This window comes from Chelonoidis abingdonii, chromosome 22, assembly GCF_003597395.2.
Source record: "Chelonoidis abingdonii isolate Lonesome George chromosome 22, CheloAbing_2.0, whole genome shotgun sequence".
Classification (NCBI taxonomy): Eukaryota; Metazoa; Chordata; order Testudines; family Testudinidae; genus Chelonoidis; species Chelonoidis abingdonii.
The window spans coordinates 30,217,788-30,236,786 of NC_133790.1; the positions used below are offsets into that span (position 1 = coordinate 30,217,788).

The 18,999-nt window shown below is 52.8% G+C and overlaps 1 protein-coding gene across 2 annotated transcripts in view; it reads right to left on the reverse strand.

The window, feature by feature from the left end:
- Positions 1-1,576: 1,576 nt before the first annotated feature.
- Positions 1,577-18,999, reverse strand: part of LOC116835625 (oxysterol-binding protein 2) — a 300,166-nt gene continuing 282,743 nt past the window's right edge. For both annotated transcript variants that reach the window (XM_075059913.1, XM_032798612.2), the window contains exons 8-13: positions 18,837-18,957; positions 15,098-15,201; positions 14,389-14,484; positions 7,709-7,893; positions 6,145-6,365; positions 1,577-5,348 (exon numbers count right to left, since the gene is read on the reverse strand). In XM_075059913.1, coding sequence (XP_074916014.1) covers positions 5,206-5,348; positions 6,145-6,365; positions 7,709-7,893; positions 14,389-14,484; positions 15,098-15,201; positions 18,837-18,957 — 870 coding nt within the window. In that variant the 3' untranslated portion in view covers positions 1,577-5,205. The remainder of the gene's footprint in view (positions 5,349-6,144; positions 6,366-7,708; positions 7,894-14,388; positions 14,485-15,097; positions 15,202-18,836; positions 18,958-18,999) is intronic.

Below are 18,999 nucleotides of genomic sequence, written 5' to 3' on the forward strand. Positions count from 1 at the left end.
GGCAGAGCTGACATCGACGTACTTAGATTTGCTTACCGCGGTGTCTTCACTAGGAGGCGTAGAACCAGGGAGAAGGTAGGTACCCGCTCTATGTGGGCTGGGAGAGGTAATCTTGTTTATCTCTGTCCATCCCTGCTGTGCTTGCAGTTTACCCTGGCCCCTTCTGTGCTCCAGAGACCAACCCTAGCTCCCACCCCGCTGTGCTTTTACCCCCAGCCCCTGCCTTGCTCCAGTCACAAGGGACAAATCCTCCCCCCATGCCCCACTGTGCTCTTGCCTCGCTCCAGCTGGGGACCAATCCTCCCCCCCACCCGCACCATGCCCCACTGTCAGGGGGATAAAAATCAATTACTTTTTAAAAAAAAATGAAAAAAAATGGATTTTTTTAATTTAAATCGGATTTCTGAGGGAAAAGCCCATCTAAAGATAATTTAAATTAAGATACATTATAGCTTATCATGGAACAGAGATTATAAATTCTAATTCTATTGTATGAGACAATATATTCACGTCATGTTTAAGAAAAGTTTTGTAAATGAGTTCCAATAGTTCATGGATTAGGGACCCAATTTTACGGGGTTCCACAGGCTTCTGAATAGATTATTTAGGTTAATCTTTCTATCTACCCAATGGGACTCAGTGCTCAGTCTAGAAGATACCATCAGAGATGCTTAGTTTTGCAGTTCTCAAAATGTGGATTTGTGTCTCCAGAGGTAACATGCTTGTTAACAGCAAAAATTGTTTGTAAATAAATAAACAATATATAGAGGTGAGAAATAACAGACTCAACTCTATTGTCCCTCTGCAAATTTGTGTACGCAGGGTCAACCCCTCACCTCTCTTTAAAAGTGAAAAGTTTCAAAAAGTTCAATGAATTGAAGATTGTTGGGGGCGGAAGAGATCTGGACAAGGAGAAGAAGGCTGGAGATAAATGTGAGAAGCGAGGTATATCTGCTTTTTTGTTAAAATATTATGTTTGCTGTTGAAGAAAAAAATCCAGAATACTTAACATTGTTGTTTTAGTTAAATAAAACAATTTAAATGTCTGTCTGGTGACGTTCTCCTCCTAATACAGCCTGGCAAGAAAATCCTCCAAATACTAATGATTAACCTGTTGAACTGGAGATAGTTCACATCCCAATGTAAATATCTGCTTCAATTATCTTTGGTAAATGAAATAACCAAACTATCATTCATTTTCTGATACAGCTGTAAAACTCATCTGAAAAAGTTTTTAAAATAAATCACTTAAAAATGCAAAGTGTGTACCTTCTAAACATGAAACCTACACCTATCTCTGAGTTGTGAAGAATGTGTATTAAGGTTATAACAACCAACAAGAATGCACTTTTATGTAGAAAGCCATCGAGTCTTCCTGACTAGTGATTTAAATCATGATTTAAATCAAATCTCCCCTGCCCGCTGTGCTCTTGCCCCTGGCCCCTTCATTCCCCGGGGGGCCCACAAATACGTTTGGCGCCGGGCCGACAAAAAAGTTCATAGCGATGGAATGATTATGGCGGTATAACGGGCGAGTTGCAGCGATGGGAGCTACGTTTTAGTGCAGTCACTTACAGAGTTAGGTAGATAGAAGCTGCCTTATGTCGACCTAACTCTGTAGCGTAGCCCAGGCCTTAGCAAGCTGAAATGCCTTGTTTTCTTTTCTAATTAACACCTTGGCTCTGGAGCAATTGTTACTTAGCTAATTAAGCAAATACCTTAAACCTCTCTCTCCCTGCTCATTTTAGAACAAGCCTACCTGAAAGATAAGCTGAAATATACCGTACAGGTTGTACTATAAAACCTCAGACAGCCGTATCTGTCTTCATTATTTTTCATCTATTATGTACCATATAAATTTAAGCAAAATAATTTTATATATAAATTAGAAGCAAATAAAAGGTTAAAGGGTACACGGACATCAGCTGTGTTACCACACTGATAGCCAATCACTAGTGTTACATTGTACAAGTTGTACATATACTGTATACATACGTGTGTTGTCAATCAGTCTGTGGGTGGTGGATGAGAAGAGGGCTGACCAGGAGACTGATGGTCTTCGGAACCTGATTGCATGCAAGTCCCATGTGCAGTCTGGGTTTTCCAGTTACCAGCGCCTTGAAGTTCATTATTGCTAATTTTCTTCCCCCATGGATGGGGGCTGGCCCCAGCTGCCCCAGCATGGCCTTTGAGCCACACGAGCAGAGTGGCTGGTGTGACATGGAAGAAAGCCAGAGCAGAAGACATCAGAAATGAAAGCACACAAGGCAGAACCCTGCCTCTAGCCCTCTCGAGAGCTCACACATGGCTTCCTCTCAAGCCCAGGATGCTCGGCAGGTCTCACCAGTGTGCAGATCCGGACTCCTATTCCCAAACGCCAGCCCAGACAGAGCTCTCCCGGGATACGCTGCAGTTCAGTCACCAGACATGTATAGACCAGAGCAGGATGTGTGAGCGAGTCACCTTCTCTTGCTGCTCATTTATCACCTGGAGGGCTTGCTCATCCTTTCCGGCATCTCCGGAGCACTGAGTATCCCAGCAAGGAGATTGCTCTGGTGGGGAGGAGGCAGCAGAAGTGCAAGGGCCTCTGTCCCCACCCAGTTGGGGGTGGTACTTGGAAAGGGAGGTACAGGAAGCAGGAGATCTAGGAGCTGAGCTGCTTCAGGACAGACACTAGCTCCACTGGCATCACAGCCTAAGGGGCGAGTGTGGCCCAATATTTGCTGTAATGTTTGTCGTGAGGGCTCAGCGGGTGTCCAGTGATGGGACATTCTTAATAATGACAACAGCAGGAGCCCAATGGAAGGGGATTGTTGCAATGGGGGGCGGTCCAGAGCCAGGGGCCTGGAAGGGAGCAAGTCCACGTGCCAAAGGCTGTTGGGTTCAGGGCTGCCTGCTGCCCAGGGAGGGATGCTTTGGTCACTGAGTGAAACTCCTGCAGGGAGGGATTTTAGCATCAGGCAAGGGATGTGATGGATTGCTCAGAGGAGGGGGTTTCTCTGTCTGCCACTCGGCAGTGACGGTCTAGGGGACAGGCCCTGTTCTAGGGTAGCCTGCTGCTCGTCCAGCCTTGCGTTGGGCGGGAGGGGAGTGCCTGCAGTACTGCATGGATCTAAATTAGCCTGGCAGCACAGGGGGCCAATAGATTAGATGCATGTGAGTTGGAGCAGTCAGTGACAATCCAGGACTGGTGCCTGCACACAGCCGTGAAATCAAACCATTGCCTGTCACCTTCCTGCAGGGAACCAAGGGAGGGCCCTAGAGCAGACTGGGTCCCGTGGCTTTCTCCTGGGCCATTACAATGCTGTGCCCCATTCCCAGCAGCTGGTGCGAACCCTAAGCACCCTCTGCAGTGCAGGAAGAGCTGCCCTCACCCCTTCTGCCCAAAAGTCTCTGGGCTTTCCCCGGGGCACCTGTGACAGAGCTCAGCAGCTCGGCTCAGTCATGCCAGAGCTGGGACACTGCCCAGGGCCCGGCGGGGGGAGAGGGTCTGGGTGCATCTCTCCCCTCAGACTGCAGGGTGATGTAATGGGTGTTTGGGGCTTGGGGCTCAGAGCCATTACAGTCACGGGGTCAAGCTGGAATTCAGCTGCATTCAGGGATCTTGGAACTGGCCCATCTCTGTGCATCAGGGGAGTGGGAACTGGGATCCATGAGTCACGTGTGTCTGTGCTACAGCAACTTGCAGTCAGTCACAACACTGAGCTCCAGTCAGAGCCAGCCTCACTCAGGGGTCCCTGTGCTGGAGCTGGGGGCATCCTGACAGCCATCTCCTCCCTCTCGCTCTATCCCAGGTAAATACATCTGTCCTCCTGCTTCTCCACTGAGCCCCCCAGGCTCTGCTCCCTAGCTCCAGATTGGGGGTGGGCACAAGAGAAGGAACCCCACGGAAATAGCAGGAGGATGGAGTGGAAATGGCAGGAAGCCCAAAGGAATGGAATAGGGGAAAGGAACGGGGTAGGGGAGCCATCTGCTTGTTCAAGAGCCTCCCACTACACTTCGGGCTCGCCATCAACCATGCTACTGCTTTGCCTAAATGAGTGTCACTGTTCCCTGCACCTCCAACTGTCCCTTACAGGGACTGATATTGCAATATGACGGGAACCATCCATGTGGCATCAACCTTTGTGCCTGGTGTCCGAAGGGCAGCTCAGAGGCTAAACCCTGCCTGGAAACTGTTGCAGGAAGGTGTAGAGAGCTGGGAACATTAACTGCTGCTGCAAGACATGGAGGGGGAAGGGGCCTTGAGGTGCTGGGCTGGGGTGGGCTATGGATCCCGCTAAGCACTGGTGGTATCTATGAACTGCTGAGTAAGGGTCTTGGCTCTAGTCCACGAAGGCTGACTCTACTCTGACTGAGGGCAAGTTTAAAAAGTCTCCCTAGACAGATCGCTTCTTGTCTGCTCTCTGGAAGGAACGGTTTCCAATTAAGACAGAGTTGCAGGGAAAAACCAAAATGAATATGATCCAAAAAAGCATCTTGTTAGAGACGGTTCTAAAAAATATCAACTCAATATTGCAGATTGGAAAAAATCCATTCAAACAATCCGCTAGAAAAGTCACCTAAATAGCTTCAGAAAGAACCTAATTCATAGCTGTGGGAGCATCGGGCACTGCTGGGAACTATGGAAAGAACCTAGGAATAAGCACCTAATCCACCATCCCTAGAAAAGTCATCTTCTCCCTAGAGCTTCGGAGATGAATGGGATCAGAGAGTTGCTAGTGTCTGTAAAAAGGAACCTGAACTACAAGCAGATGTTTTAAAAATTAAGTCCACACACAAATGGGGAAAAAAGTCAGAAGGAAGATCTCCAAGGACTGTGCATCGTATCCCCGCAACGTGTGCATCTTTGGAAGTCGACGTCTCAGTGAATAAAGCTGAGGCTTTGAAAAATATAGGCAGCAACTTCTGACAGCAATAAATACGCTAGGCTAAAAAGGAACCACATTCAACATGTTTTTGTTCCTAATTAGTAGCTAAAAAAACGCCACCGTTAAAAAAACACTGAAAGCTATTTTATTAGTGCATAAAAAAATAGGTTTGGAATCTCTGTTTTGATTTATTTTCTTTTAAATTTCTGTATTTATTTACTCTGGGTGTGTTTCTGTGCGCGGTGGCATAAACAGCAGGATGTTGCCCGATGCGTCCCAGGTGCTCCTTGTCCTCCTATCCTGTGGCCTGCCAGCCTGGCATGGGAGGAGCAGCTCAGAAGATATCAGGGCACAGATCCCAGTCCTGTTTCTCCTTGGCTTCCCAGTATCCACCCTTGTAAACACAGATCAGCTCCCCTGTCAGGGGATCCACCTTCCTCTCAAACCACAGTGGGGTGTAGCCTTCGTAGTCTTTGCCTGTTGAGAGTGGAGAACACAGCACAAGGGTTGGTTGCACGTCTCGTAGGGAAGCCAGGCAGCTCTGCTGACATTCTCACCGTGCTGTCAGCATAATGCAGTGCACAGGAACACAGGGATCAGAATCAGCCCAAGAAACCATGCAGGCGTCCCCCATTGCTCTTGGAACTCCTGCTACTTAGAAGGACCAGCCAGCCCTATGAATTCATGAGCCCAGGCCTCTCATGGGAGCTGGTAACTTCCATGTGCTGTGGCTGGCTCCCAAAGACACACGTGGTGGTGTCAGAGCTGGAGGGCTCAGAGGTTGTGCCCAACCAGCTCAGGAGAGATGGGCTTGACTGCAGCTGAAGGCGGGTTCCTCTGCCACATCAATCATGACACAGCACATCTGGTCCTGGAATCTCAGATCACTTTACTGGGGGGCTGGAGGGGGGTGGGAAGCAGCACCATCCCTATTTTACAGGTGGGCCAGCTGGCACAGAGGGGGAAGAACTTGCCCACAGTCACCCAGTAAGTCTGAAACAGAACCTATGTTGGGTGCCTGAGTCCCAGCCCTCAGCTGAGTCCATTAAACTCCTCGAAGGTGTCTAGAGATGGGAAAGAGCAACCAAGCTCCCGGCCCAACCCTCTGCCAGTTCGGGATTGTGCTGTTCTGGCAGACTGAGGGATGGTTCTTCTGGGACTCGAGACACTTGACTGACTTGCTGCCTCCCTTTGGCAGCAGCTCCCATGGCCTGGGACCAGCAGCCTCCCCGATTCCCCTGGTTACCTATTGAACCCTGCAACCCAAACTCACCTTCCTCCAAGGCCTCCACGGCTTCCGCCTCCCGCCTGCGACGTACAGCCCTTTGCTTCTCCTCCAGCCTCTGCTTCTCCACGTTGGCCTCATCCCACTTGCCATTCTCCATGAGCCGCTGGTCAGGCCTCAGCCTGCTGTCTGTGGGCGCCACTCGTTCCTCAGGCTCATTCAGAGTCAGGGCCAGGTCAGAGAAGAAATACATATTCTCGGCATTCTCCCTGGAGGAGAAGGGGTCAGGTTAGCAGGTGGATTATTCCACTCACCCAGATATGAAGGGTCTCCATCCATCCATCTGCTTGTATGGCCCATCACTGAGGTATCTAAGCATCTCCTACCATTAGATCCAGACCTGGCAACACTACCTGCCTGGAGAGCAGGAGTCCTCAGTGAGGTGGCAGAATTCTTACTTTGGGGAGCCTTTCCTCCTACCACCCCAATGGAAATGCTTAAGGAAATGCTCTTCACATGAGAGAACAGTTCAACCAGTGCTGTTCCATGATCTTCCACAGGGGTCATGGGCTCCTCCTACACTCTGTGCCACTGGCCAGGAGGTCAAGAGGGCAGAGGTCACTCCTAACCACACTTCCCCCACCTGCCCAGCATCCAGCAGTGCTGCTGCCCCACAACCAAGCTGGCAAGAGTCATCCCAGAGAATAGGCGGAATTCCAGAGAAAAGTCAGAAGCGTGCAGTAGTGCTTTGCCGCTTGTGCCACATGTTTGACAGCAGCTGCATGTGGAGGGCTAATGGCCTTTGGCATTAGCTCTCAGCAGCGAGCCAAAAAGGCAACACAATGTTGCACGAAGACTCGGTAGGGTGGAAACCAGGCCACATGGATTGCTAAGCTGGTATGGAAAGCAGTTACATGAACATGAGTTAACGGTGTCAGCAAAGCAGTTTTCCGAACTGGGCTAAGTACTTCTTCACAGTTCTTCCAGGAACAACGTTAGCTCATGAGACTGTTCTGGAAAGGGAGTGAACCATGACGTTCAGACCCATGTTAGAAACCAGCTCCTGCTGGCTCCAGATATGGTTCTGGAACATGCTCGTAACATGGCTTTGTAGAACACCCTTTAGTGTTGAAAGCCATGTTATCCCATTCTAAGCCATATTGCCGTAAAGTCCCTAACACTGTTTACAACTGATGGTCTGTCTACGCTGTCATCTGAGGTGTGATTGCAGCATGTATAGACATACTCAAGTTAGCTGTGATCTCGCTAGATAGGTTGATGTAGCCAGAACAAGGGACTACAGCATTGAAGGTGCAGTTGCACTGGCCACAGAGTGGGCTAGACCCACCCACCCCGGACCCTGGGTATATACTCAAGGGTGGGAGATGCTGCAGTTAGCAGCAAAGCTCAGAGAAACAGCAAAATGTGCCTCATAGTACCACTACCCATGGCTGTTCCTCTTGGTCCCCATGCTGCACTGGCCAGAGCAGGAGTAAGTCCCTATTTCTCAGATCACTTTGCCCACCACAGAACTGCAGCCACCTCTGGGCTGAAATGCAGCAGCTGTTGAAGAGCATGATCACAGCACACCAAGCCTGCGGGGAGAACTCACGGGAGAGGATATTTCTTCCACAGGACCTTTGGGGCCAGCGTCTGGTAGACGGTTTTTTGCTTGCCCTCCGAGCTGGTGCTGCCATGGCTGCTTTGCACTATCTTGGAGCACTCCATATTTTCGTCCCACGTGCCAGACATGACATAATGCGCCTTTCCATCAGCATCCGTTACCACACCCGTCACCTGCCAGCGGGGGAAGAAAATCACATGGGCTTATGATGGTGAAGCTTGCAAAGATCCAGAGGACAGAGACAAGAGTGGTTCCCACAGCACCCTCCTGGCTGCCCATGGTAAGCACCGGGGCCTGGTGTCATTCAGAAGGCCTGGTTCTGGTATGGCAGCAATGAGACCTGGTAGAACACCCAGCTTGCCCCACTTCATGCTGGAGTTCATCCCAGACCCAACCTGTCCAGTTTTGTCTCGCACTTCTTGGGTCTCAAACGCTGGAGGAGCCAGATGGAGCCCGTTGAGCACGGCGGGTAGGGGCGTGAATGCAGTAGACAGTTCACTTTATTCTATCTAGCCTTGGGAAAAGACGGTTACTCACCTTTGTAACTGTTGTTCTTCGAGATGTGTTGCTCATATCCATTCCAGTTAGGTGTGCGCGCGCCGCGTGCACGCTCGTCAGAAGATTTTTACCCTAGCAACACTCGGTGAGTCAGCTGGGCACCCCCTGGAGTGGCGCCGCTATGGCATCGGATATATAGCCCTGCCACCCAGCCACCCCTCAGTTCCTTCTTGCCGGCTACTCAGACAGTGGGGAAGGAGGGTGGGTTTGGAATGGATATGAACAACACATCTCGAAGAACAACAGTTACAAAGGTGAGTAACCGTCTTTTCTTCTTCGAGTGATTGCTCATATCCATTCCAGTTAGGTGATTCCCAAGCCTGACCTAGGCGGTGGGGTTGGAGTGAGATGTGGCAGAATGCAAAACTGCTGAGCCAAAGACTGCATCATCTCTAGACTGTTGAACCAGAGCATAATGGGAAGCAAAGGTGTGGACAGAGGACCAGGTAGCTGCACGACATATTTCCCAGATAGGTACATGAGCCGATGAAGCCTGAGCCTTGGCAGAACGTGCGCTGAGATGGCCCGAGGGAACATGGGCCAAGTCATAGCAAGTGCGGATGCATGTCATCACCCAAGAGGAGATCCTCTGGGAGAAGACAGGTAGGTCCTTCATATGGTCGGCCACTGCAACTAAGAGTTGGGATGGTTTACGAAAGGGTTTCGTCCGTTCAACATAAAATGTGAGCACCCTATGGACATCTAGGGAGTGCAATTGTTGTTCCCGTCGAGATGAGTGTGGCTTCGGGAAGAAGACCAGAAGGAAGATGTCCTGCTTGGTATGGAAGGCCGATACCACTTTAGGGAGGAACGCTGGGTGTGGTCACAACTGCACCTTGCCCTTGTGAAAGACAGTATACGGTGGGTCCACCATGAGCGCTCGAAGCTTGGAGACTCGCCTGGCTGATGTAATGGCTATGAGGAAAACTGTCTTCCAGGACAGGTATAGCAGTGAGCAAGTTGCCAACAGCTCGAATGGTGGAGACATAAGTCTGTTTAAGACTAAGTTGAGGTCCCAGGTAGGGGCAGGGCGGTGTACTTGGGGGTATAGGCGTTCCAGGCCCTTAAGAAATCTAGTAAGTATAGGGTGCAAGAACACAAAGCGGCCACTCCCCCCTGGGTGGAAGGTAGAGATGGCCGCCAAGTGCACCCTCAATGAAGATACCGCCAGGCCCTGCTGCTTAAGAGACCAGAGGTAGTCCAAGATAGTAGGGATTGCGACCTCAGTAAGAGTAACATTCTGCGTTCTGCACCAGCAGGAGAAACGCTTCCACTTGGCCAGATACGTTGACCGAGTGGAAGGCTTCCTGCTACCCAGGAGTACTTGTTGTACCGAAGCAGAGCAATGCAACTCTGACTGGTTTAGCCACGCATCCGCCATGCCGTGAGGTGAAGGGCCTACAGGTCTGGGTGGCGAGGACTGCCGTGGTCCTGAGTTATCAGGTCTGGGTAGAGTGGCAGGGTAATTGGGTTGGCTATCGATAGGTCTAGCAGTGTGGTGTACCAGTGTTGCCTGGGCCACGCTGGAGCGATCATGATTAGGTGCACTCTGTCCCTGCGGAGTTTTAGCAGGACCTTGTGAACCAGTGGGAACGGTGGGAAGGCATAAAGCAGCTGGTTTTTCCATGACATTAGGAATGCGTCCGAGATTGACCCTGGTGAAAGACCCTGGAAGGAGCAGAACATCTGGCATTTCCTGTTCGCGTGGGAGGCGAACAGGTCTATTTGGGGAAATCCCCACTTCTGGAAGACCGAATGAATAACATCCGGGCATATTGACCACTTGTGGCACAGGAAGGACCTGATCAGTTGATCCGCCAGAGCGTTCTGAACCCCTGGGAGAAAGGACGCTACCAGGTCTATTGAGTGGGCTATGCAAAAGTCCGAGAGTCGGATGGTCTCCTAACAAAGCGGGGAAGATGGAGTCCCTCCCTGTTTGTTTATGTAACACATGGCCGCTGTGTTGTCTGTAAACACTGAGACACAACGGCCTTGTAGATGTTGCTGGAACGCCTGGCATGCCAGGCGGACTGCTTTTAGCTTTCAGACATTTATGTGTAGCGCCAGTTCCTGAGATGACCGGAGGCCTTGTGTGCGAAGGTGTCCGAGGTGAGCACTCCAGCTGAGAGATGACGCTTCTGTCATCATGGATATGGAGTGCAGGGGTAGATGGAACAGCATCCCTGCACACACCAGGGAGGGAGTCAGCCACCAGTCTAGGGAGCCTAGAATGCTCGGGGGAATGGTGACTATCATGTCTATTGGGTCCCTGCCCGGGCGGTATACCGGGTTGAGCCGCGTTTGGAAAGGACGGAGGGGGAGTCAGGCATATTTGGTCACGAATGTGCAAGCAGCCATGTGACCTAGGAGACTGAGACAAGTGCGAGCCGAGGTCGTAGGGAAATTCTGTAGACCTTGCATTGTTGCCATTGCCTGAAACTGCAGCTATGGTCAGGAGGCCTTGGCTAGAGTGGAGCCCAGGGTCGGTCCTATGAAGTCTAACCTCTGTATGGGAACCAGAGTGGATTTCTCCATATTGATCATCAGGCCTAGACGTGTGAATAGGTCCCTGATGATGCCCACATGCTGGGTGACTTGTGTCTCGGAGGCTCCTTGGATGAGCCAATTGTCCAGATACGGAAATACGCGTACCCGATGTCGGCGGAGATATGTGGCGACTACGGCCATACCCTTTGTAAATACTCTTGGGGCCGCAGAAAGGCCAAAAGGCAGGACCGTAAACTGGAAGTGCTGACGGTCGGCTACGAAGTGAAAGTACCTCCTGTGCGGAGGAGAGATGGCGATGTGAAAGTATGCGTCCTTCATATCGAGGGCGGCATACCAGTCTCCAGGATCCAAGGACGGGATAATGGTCCCCAGGGATACCATGCGGAACTTCAACTTTATCATAAACTTGTTGAGTCCTCGCAGGCCTAGCATAGGTCTGAGACCTCCCTTTGACTTGGGGATTAGGAAATAATGGGGGTAAAACCCCTTGCCCTTTTCGTCCTTTGGTACCTCCTCTATCGCTCTCATGGTGAGGAGTGTCCACACCTCTTGCAAGAGGAATTGCTCGTGAGAGGGGTCCCTGAAGAGGGACGAGGTTGGTCCTGACTGGCATCTACGCCTACCTCGTCCGCGCTGCCTGCCCAAATCTTGTCTGTGTCTAGGCACAAAGTATGGGCGGTGAGGCTGGGGACGGAAAGGCCTTCGTTGAGTTACTGGTGTATGCATGCCTAGAGAACGCATTATGACCCTATTGACCTTCAGGCTTTGCAGTCTAGGGTCAGTCTTTTCCGAAAAAAGACCTCTGCCATCAAACGGCAAGCCCTGGATGTATGCTGCAGCTCTGGTGGGAGTTTGGAAACCTGCAGCCATGAGATGCGTCTCATGGCGAGGCCAGAGTCCTGGCTGCTGAATCGGCTGCATCTAGCGAGGCCTGGAGGGAGGTTCTGGCCACCTTCTTCCCTTTCTCCAAGAAGGCAGCGAACTCTTGGCGGGAGTTTTGAGGGAGTAGCTCTGTAAACCTACCCACCTCCGCCCAGGTGTTGTAATTATAGCTGCTGAGCAGGGCTTGTTGATTTACCACCTGGAGCTGTAGGGCCCCTGCTGAATACACTTTTCGGCCAAGCAGATCCATTGCCTAGCCTCTTTTGACTTTGGGGCTGGCGCCTGTTGGCTATGGCACTCCCTCTCATTCAGGGATTGAACGGCTAGTGAGCAGGGAGGAGGATGGATATACAGTATTCGTACTCCCTAGAGGGTACCATGTATTTACGCTCGACTCCCCTGGTCGCAGGAGGGATAGAGGCTAGGGATTGCCATATAGTGTCGGCATTGGCTTGGATGGCCCGGATAAATGGTTGGGCCACTCTGGTGGGGGCATCCGCCAACAGAATGCTCGCTACCAGGTCCTCTACCTCTGGGACCTCCTCCACCTTGAGGTTCATACTGAGTGCTACCCTCCTGAGGAGATCCTGATGAGCTCTCAGGTCGATTGGAGGAGGGCTCAAGGAGGATATTCCTGCCACCGCCTTATCCGGAGAAGAGGAAGAGGAGATGCCGGGGATGAGCGGGTCCTGTGTGGCCTCTTGCTCTTGGGCCACCACCTGCTCCGGTGGGACTGGGGAGACCGGTAGGTGGATTAGTGCTTCCTCTGTACCAGCCGGAGGGGGACAGCTAGAGGTAGCCTCTGGCACTCGGTGCTCTGATGGGGCAGAGCGAGACGGAACTACTGGAGCACCTTGGGCCTGGTGGTGTGCCCAAGGTGTCCAGAAGGACCACTGATGTGGGCCTTGGTCCTGGGTCTGGGCCCCCGACAGACTCCGGTGGGCACATCCGAATTGTGGTCCAGAGCATAACAGCTGTCCGCGTGGGACAACACTGAAGTGTGTCTGGATGGCCATGGAGGAGCAGAGAAGCCCTGGGCAGAGTTTCTATCTCTGGCAGATCTTGCTCTACTCGGCACCGGAGACTGGTACCGGAAGACATACTGGTATTGGGGACGAGATCGGAACCTGCGACCGGCGGGAGCGGCTACAGGAGTCATGGTGCCTGGAGCGGTGCTGGGAGCTGGAATGGTGCCGAGAGTAGCGGACCAGTGAACGAGATGCTGACCGGTGCTGCGAGTGCGACCGGTACCGAGGAGGAGAACGGTGCCGGGACTGCGAGCGGCGTCGGGAGCGTCGACTGGACCTGGAGCGTCTGTGGGACCATGATCATGAATGGTGCCGCTCTGCTGTGCCGAGAGAGGATGGTCTTATCAAGGCAGGCTTGCCAAAAGAGTGTATTACCCACACCGGCGGTGCCGGGGGTTGAGGCAGCGTCGACTCTGTCATGGCAATCAGGTCCCTCACCGTTGAGAATGTCTCCGGCATGGAGGGAACAGTAAGCTCAACCACAGTGCATGCTGGGGAGCTGTCAGGCATCGGACTCGACGGCCCCTGTGGGACCGGAATCGACAGTGCCGAAGTCGCCGGTGCCGGGCGACCCGACTTAGATGAGCTCTCTGGCTGCGGTGCAGGTGGCACAGAAGCAGCAGGAGTCTTAGGCTCAACCACGGCACATGCCGGGGAGCTGTCAGGCACCGGACTCGATGGCCCTCGTGGGACCGGAATCGACGGTGCTGACGTCTTCGGTGCTGCAGCAGGTGTCGGTGCTGGGTGACCCGACTTAGACGAGCTCTCTGGCCGTGGTGCAGGTGGCATGGAAGCAGCAGGAGTCTTAGGCTTTCTCGCCGAGAAGGTGCTGCTGCCCGCTAATTGACCAGCGGTCGGTGCCGAAGGCGGAGGGGTAAGAGCCGCCTCCATGAGGAGCTGCTGTCGCCGAAAGTCTCGCTCCTTTTTTGTTCTCGGCTTAAAAGCCTTGCAAATGTGACGCTTATCTGTCAGGTGAGATTCCCCGAGGCACTTAAGGCAGGAGTCATGTGGATCTCCTGTCGGCATTGGCTTGTGACAGGCCGAGCACGGTTTGAAACCTGATGAACCGGGCATGGGCCCCGGCACCGGGTGCAGGGAAGGGGCTAATCCCCAAACCCCTCTTAAATATACACTAACTATGAACAATAAAAAACTATAACTATATACTTTTGCTATATACACAACAAAATAACTAGAGAACTATGAGTAGCTAGGGAGGTGGAGGTCAGTGAAACCGCACTCCACTGTTCCAGCGACCGACACGGGCGGTAAGAAGGAACTGAGGGATGGCTGGGTCGGCAGGGCTATATATCCGGTGCCATAGCGGCGCCACTCCAGGGGGCGCCCAGCAGACCCACTGAGTGTTGCTAGGGTAAAAACCTTCCAACGAACGTCTAAGTGGAATGGATGTGAGCAATCACTCGAAGAAGAACGCTAGAATAGAGGTAAATATGAGCCATCACATTCCATGCGATGCAGGGGGCTGGCCACTAGAGGGCGCCAGCACAGTTTCAAGGAAATAATCATCAACTTTATTTCTGGGTTGCTGGACCCTTGCTGCCCCAGGTACTGGCTGTCCACAACCAACAGCTATCCCACCCCGTTGGCAACTGGCACTGCCTGGAGGGAAGAATCAGGGTGTCTGCTACGTGTGAGGCTGCTTAACCGAGTTGGGTTTTTCTGCGTACATACCTTTCGGGGGACGTCTCTGGAGAAATAGCTGTAGGGTGTAAATTTCAGCTGGCATTTATCTTTTGACTTGTGGTTCACAATCTCTATGTCACCAGACTACAGAAAAGACACAGAATCACAGGCAGGGAGAGGGTTTGCAAAGATACAAATCAGGACTTAGGTTCAGTTTGTTAGCATGCAAATCAGCATCCTCAGCAGCAATGTTTGTCTCCCAAACTCGGGCACTTAGTGCCAGCGAACACACTGGGCTCCCAGTGGGTGTCAATGATAGAAGCCAGCCTAGCAGCTCTGTACCAGTACACTGGAGCTGGTGTGACAGGGAGAGGGAAAACCAGTGCTGGACTGGGAGCTGTCAGCCTGGGCAGAAAGGCTTCAGCCAGCTCTGGGGGACAGAAGGGGGCTACCCAGGGATGCCAGTTCTGCCACCCTTAACTCCATGGGAGCTCCAAAGTGGACTTGACAGAGGGGCCTCCCCGTGTGCCTGCTGCAGCTGGTGGGATAGATCTTCCTTCTCAGAAGGTTATGAGGGGGGTGGGGGCCATACTAGATGAGGGGAAGCCTCTCCCGACAGTCAGCCGCTGGGATCCTTTCACTGCCCCCTCCAGAAGCCAGCCCTGCTTCTCTGGAGCATGCTAACAAAATAAACCAGGACAGAACATGTGAAGCGTGGCAATGAGGGACCAGGATGCTTGCGCCGCTCGCCACTGACCTGGTCGATCCAGAGCTTGCCCACAATGATGTTGTGAACAGTGGAGGTGACCTTCCTCCAGACATAGTGGTTCCCGCTGGAGTGAAATTCTAGATGGATGGCACCTGTGGAGGCAGAGGGAGGTGAGGGAGACAGTCCCATGCTAGGGGACAGTCAGATACTGTGTTATCCTGGAGCGGCACCATGAAGACACCAGACTACGGCCATGTCTACGCTAGCACTGATGTCAGCAAAACGTGTCACTCAGGGTGTGAAAAAACACCCCTCTGAGCAACGCATGTTTCACCAGTGTAAGCGCTCACGTGGACAACGCTATGTCAGCAGGAGAGCTTCCCCGGCAGACACAGCGACTGTCACTCATTTCGGTGTTTTAATCATGTAGATGGGAGAGCGGCTACACGAGCATCGCCCCCGTGGTGCTGCTGTAAGTTCCCTAGTATAGACATGGTCTCACCCGGTGAAGACCTTGGCATTTTTCTTAAAGGGACACCAGCCCTTCTCATTCATCATTCCCATCTCTTTATTCAACTCGCCGCTGCTCCCAAGCCCCCTGCTAGGAGCTGAAAAGCTGAATGATGTTTCCTGGCTTAAAGGTTTTCCCACTTGGCAGATGTGAACTCTTCCCTCCCCTCCGCGCACTGTGCTGATGGGAGCAGACCAGCACGGCCCCAGCTCAGGACAGCACCAGCTCAGGACAGGGGCCAGCAGTGTGGCCAGTGACCTGCTGGGAACATGGCTGGGCTGCCTGGGGCACGTTGGCCAGTCACAGCTCCATCTGCCCCCTGGGGAAATAGCGCTTTGTGGCTGTGCAGACCAGGCAGCGCTGTCCATGTGGTAGAACCTCTTCCCTCGAGCCCTCCAGCTGTCCCCATGCTAAACTTGTATTTAAAAAGGAACCTTTGAAAGGTGAAGCTCCATATGGGGTCAAGGTGGTGGGGGCGGAGGAGGGAACTCTGCACAGGCCACTGGCTTGTTGGGAATGGGGAGAGCTCTGCGTACGTAGGTGATGGATGTGGGGGTCAAGTGTCCCCCCTAATTTCTGCTTTGCCTGTGGGGGGTGGAGGGGAGGAAGAAAGGCTCTGTCCTTCTCCCACTATGCCTGCCCTCCTGCACGAGCAGCCCCTGTCCCTGGCAGCTGGGCTCAGGCGGGGAGCGGAAGGGACAGGACCAGCCACTTCTCATGCCAGCTGCTCCGGGTCGCTGCTCTGTGCAGCGTGGCGGCTGCCTGCGAGAGCCCGGCTGGGACAGGCCTTGCCCTGCCCAGGCCTGGCTGCTGGGACCTGGGGCTGAGTGAGCTGGAGTCCCCTCTTCTCCCCAGCACATTTCCAGCTTGCTTGGCCCCTGTTCCTAGCAGCCAGGCCCGGCAGGGAGCAGAGGGGGCAGGGCAGCTGCTGCCTCCCCAGCTGGGCTCTCTCAGGCAGCCACCTGGGAGTGCCGACTTCAGCAGTCCCTCCCACTCCCCACCTGGACCCACCTGCAAGGGAGAGCAGCCGAACATGCTGGGGCGGAGGCACAGAAGAAGAAGGACATAGGCCCCCGCCCCGTAACTCAGGTAGGGCAGGGAGAGCGCGGTGGCCCTCGGCTGGGCCCAGGGTATGTGTGTGGGGGTGTTGCTGAGCAGAGGAAACACGTGGGGCAGTGACATGCCCCCCCCCCCGAGTATTGGGAGGCTCGAGTCATCTATGCCAATGTACACCAATCGCAGTGACGCTGCGACCGCACCCAGGGCAGGTTCTCGAGCAGTCAGCCCGTCCTGTTGCGTTGGTACTGGAGGAGCTAGATCAAAGCTAGCTTGGGTATGTCTCCACATGCTGCAGTCACACCTCTCACTGCCGGCCAGGCATACCCTACGTGGGCTTGGATTTGTGAAGCATGAGGGAGCCCCTCGTCAGTGTGTGGGGGGAGAGCACAGCGCTTTCCCCTGCTCACGGCTTGGGAGACAGCTGCAAAATTCCTCCTCCTATCTAGTTCCAAGGAAATTCCCTTGGCAAGTCACTGGAGCAAGATATCTGACCCCCCGTGTTCCGGAGCAGATTGAATCTAGGGTGCTGCCGTACACTCACAGGCAGAGCCGGACTCTTGGATCATCGAGGAGCAGCATGGCTGCACCAGCACTCTGGAGGCAGTCCTCACAAGCTAGCGTCAGGCCACGTCTACACTGGGAAGTCAGGTCAGTATAACTATATTGCTCAGGGGTGTGAGAAATCCACACCGCTGAGTGACGTTGTTAAAGCAACTGAACGCCCAGTGCAGACAGAGCTAGAATTCTCCGTTGACCTAGCTACTGCCTCTTGGGGAGGTGGATTCTCTATGCCAATGGGAGAACGCCTCCCATTGGTGGAGGTAGCATCTTCATTGAAGGTAAAAGGCCTGAATCAAGGACAAGGAGACTCAGAAGCATGGAGCAAATATACTTAGCTGCTCCCTTCTGAGCTGTGCCAGCAGCCACAGAACCCCTGCCTGGACTTCTTCCTTTAAGTGGAAGGCAGCACTTCTTTGCTGCTAAGAGAGCTAAATAACCCGCCATTCCTGTCTGTGTAGGAATAGTGGACCCAAGTTTATTGTGCCTGGGACCTGGCCCCTACAGATCCTGCACATTTCCACGAACCCCAGCCAAGACCTTTCCACCAGGTAACTGGAGCCACGTCCATCCATGATGCTTGTCAGGCCTGGACTAAGTGGTAGGTAGAGCTCTGAGATAGAGCACTATCAACGGGGAACAGTCAGTGCAGAAAGTCTGATACTGCCCCAGAGCAAATTCTTCGTAAGGGAAACTGCAGGTCCAGAGAGTCACTGCATCGAACTAAAAGGGGGAGGAAATCGCTAGACACGTTAAATATCTAAAATATAATTTAAGGAGAGACTAGTTCACAAGTCAGCAGGAAGCCAGATGCCCACCGACTAGAACAAGTCAGCTCCGCACACTGAAACGAGAAAGGGCCAAAGGGTTCAGAGAGAAATTCTGTAACTGAAAAAAACATTAACTAGGAACCATTTCAGTACCCAAAGCTGTCAAACAGTGCCACCGACTCTTTCAGCCTGACTTGCAATCATCCCACAGTCCCTGCCGGGCACCCACCAACTCTGCAGCACCCCAGGGACTGACAGCCTGAGAACTACTTTGCACATTCTGGATAGTGTTTGTGTATCGCTGCCCCCTGCTGGCTAGAGTCTGGTAGGAAGCAGGGATTGAACAAGGCACAAGCTAGTGCTTTGGACAAAGCCTTGCCTCTCCCCTATGGGGTTGGGATCATCATCTCCATGTTGCAGATGGGGAGAGTGTTAAGGATGGAATTTCCAAAGTCCCAGCGAGACTCAGCAGTGATAAGACTTGTGCTCTTATCGGCTTTGGAAAATCCCACCCTAAGTGAACTGCCCAAAGTTCCAGTCAGTTAGTGACAGGGCCAGGAACAGAACCCAGGAACCCTGACTCCAGTGGTAGCCACAAGACAGCCCTGCCTCCCTGCATCTAGAGAACACTCAAATCTGGACCATCTGTGTCTCCTCCTACCCCTCAGAGCTGCCTGGTTTCCCTGGCTGGTGGATTTAAGTGCCTGTGTCTCTCCCTGTGGACATGTTGCAAAGGAAAATCAGTCCAATTTGGCCTCTCTGTTCAGACCCTCCGCAGGATTTATGTGATCCCCATGGGATCAGGGCATTGGTCAAACATTTTGAGTAGTGCACAAGCACAGCAAATGCACCCAGGTGTTAACACTCAGTGTCTGGGCTAGTCACTTACCCAGTGGCATGATAGAGAGGTATTTGCCCCTGAACTTGCTCGCAATTGTGATTTCCTGCCACAGCGTCCAGCCTTGCTTGGAATACACATGATGGGCTGCAGCTGGTGGGTGATGGCTCACCTGTGAGACACAAGGAGAAAGCAATGTCACACCCATGGGAGA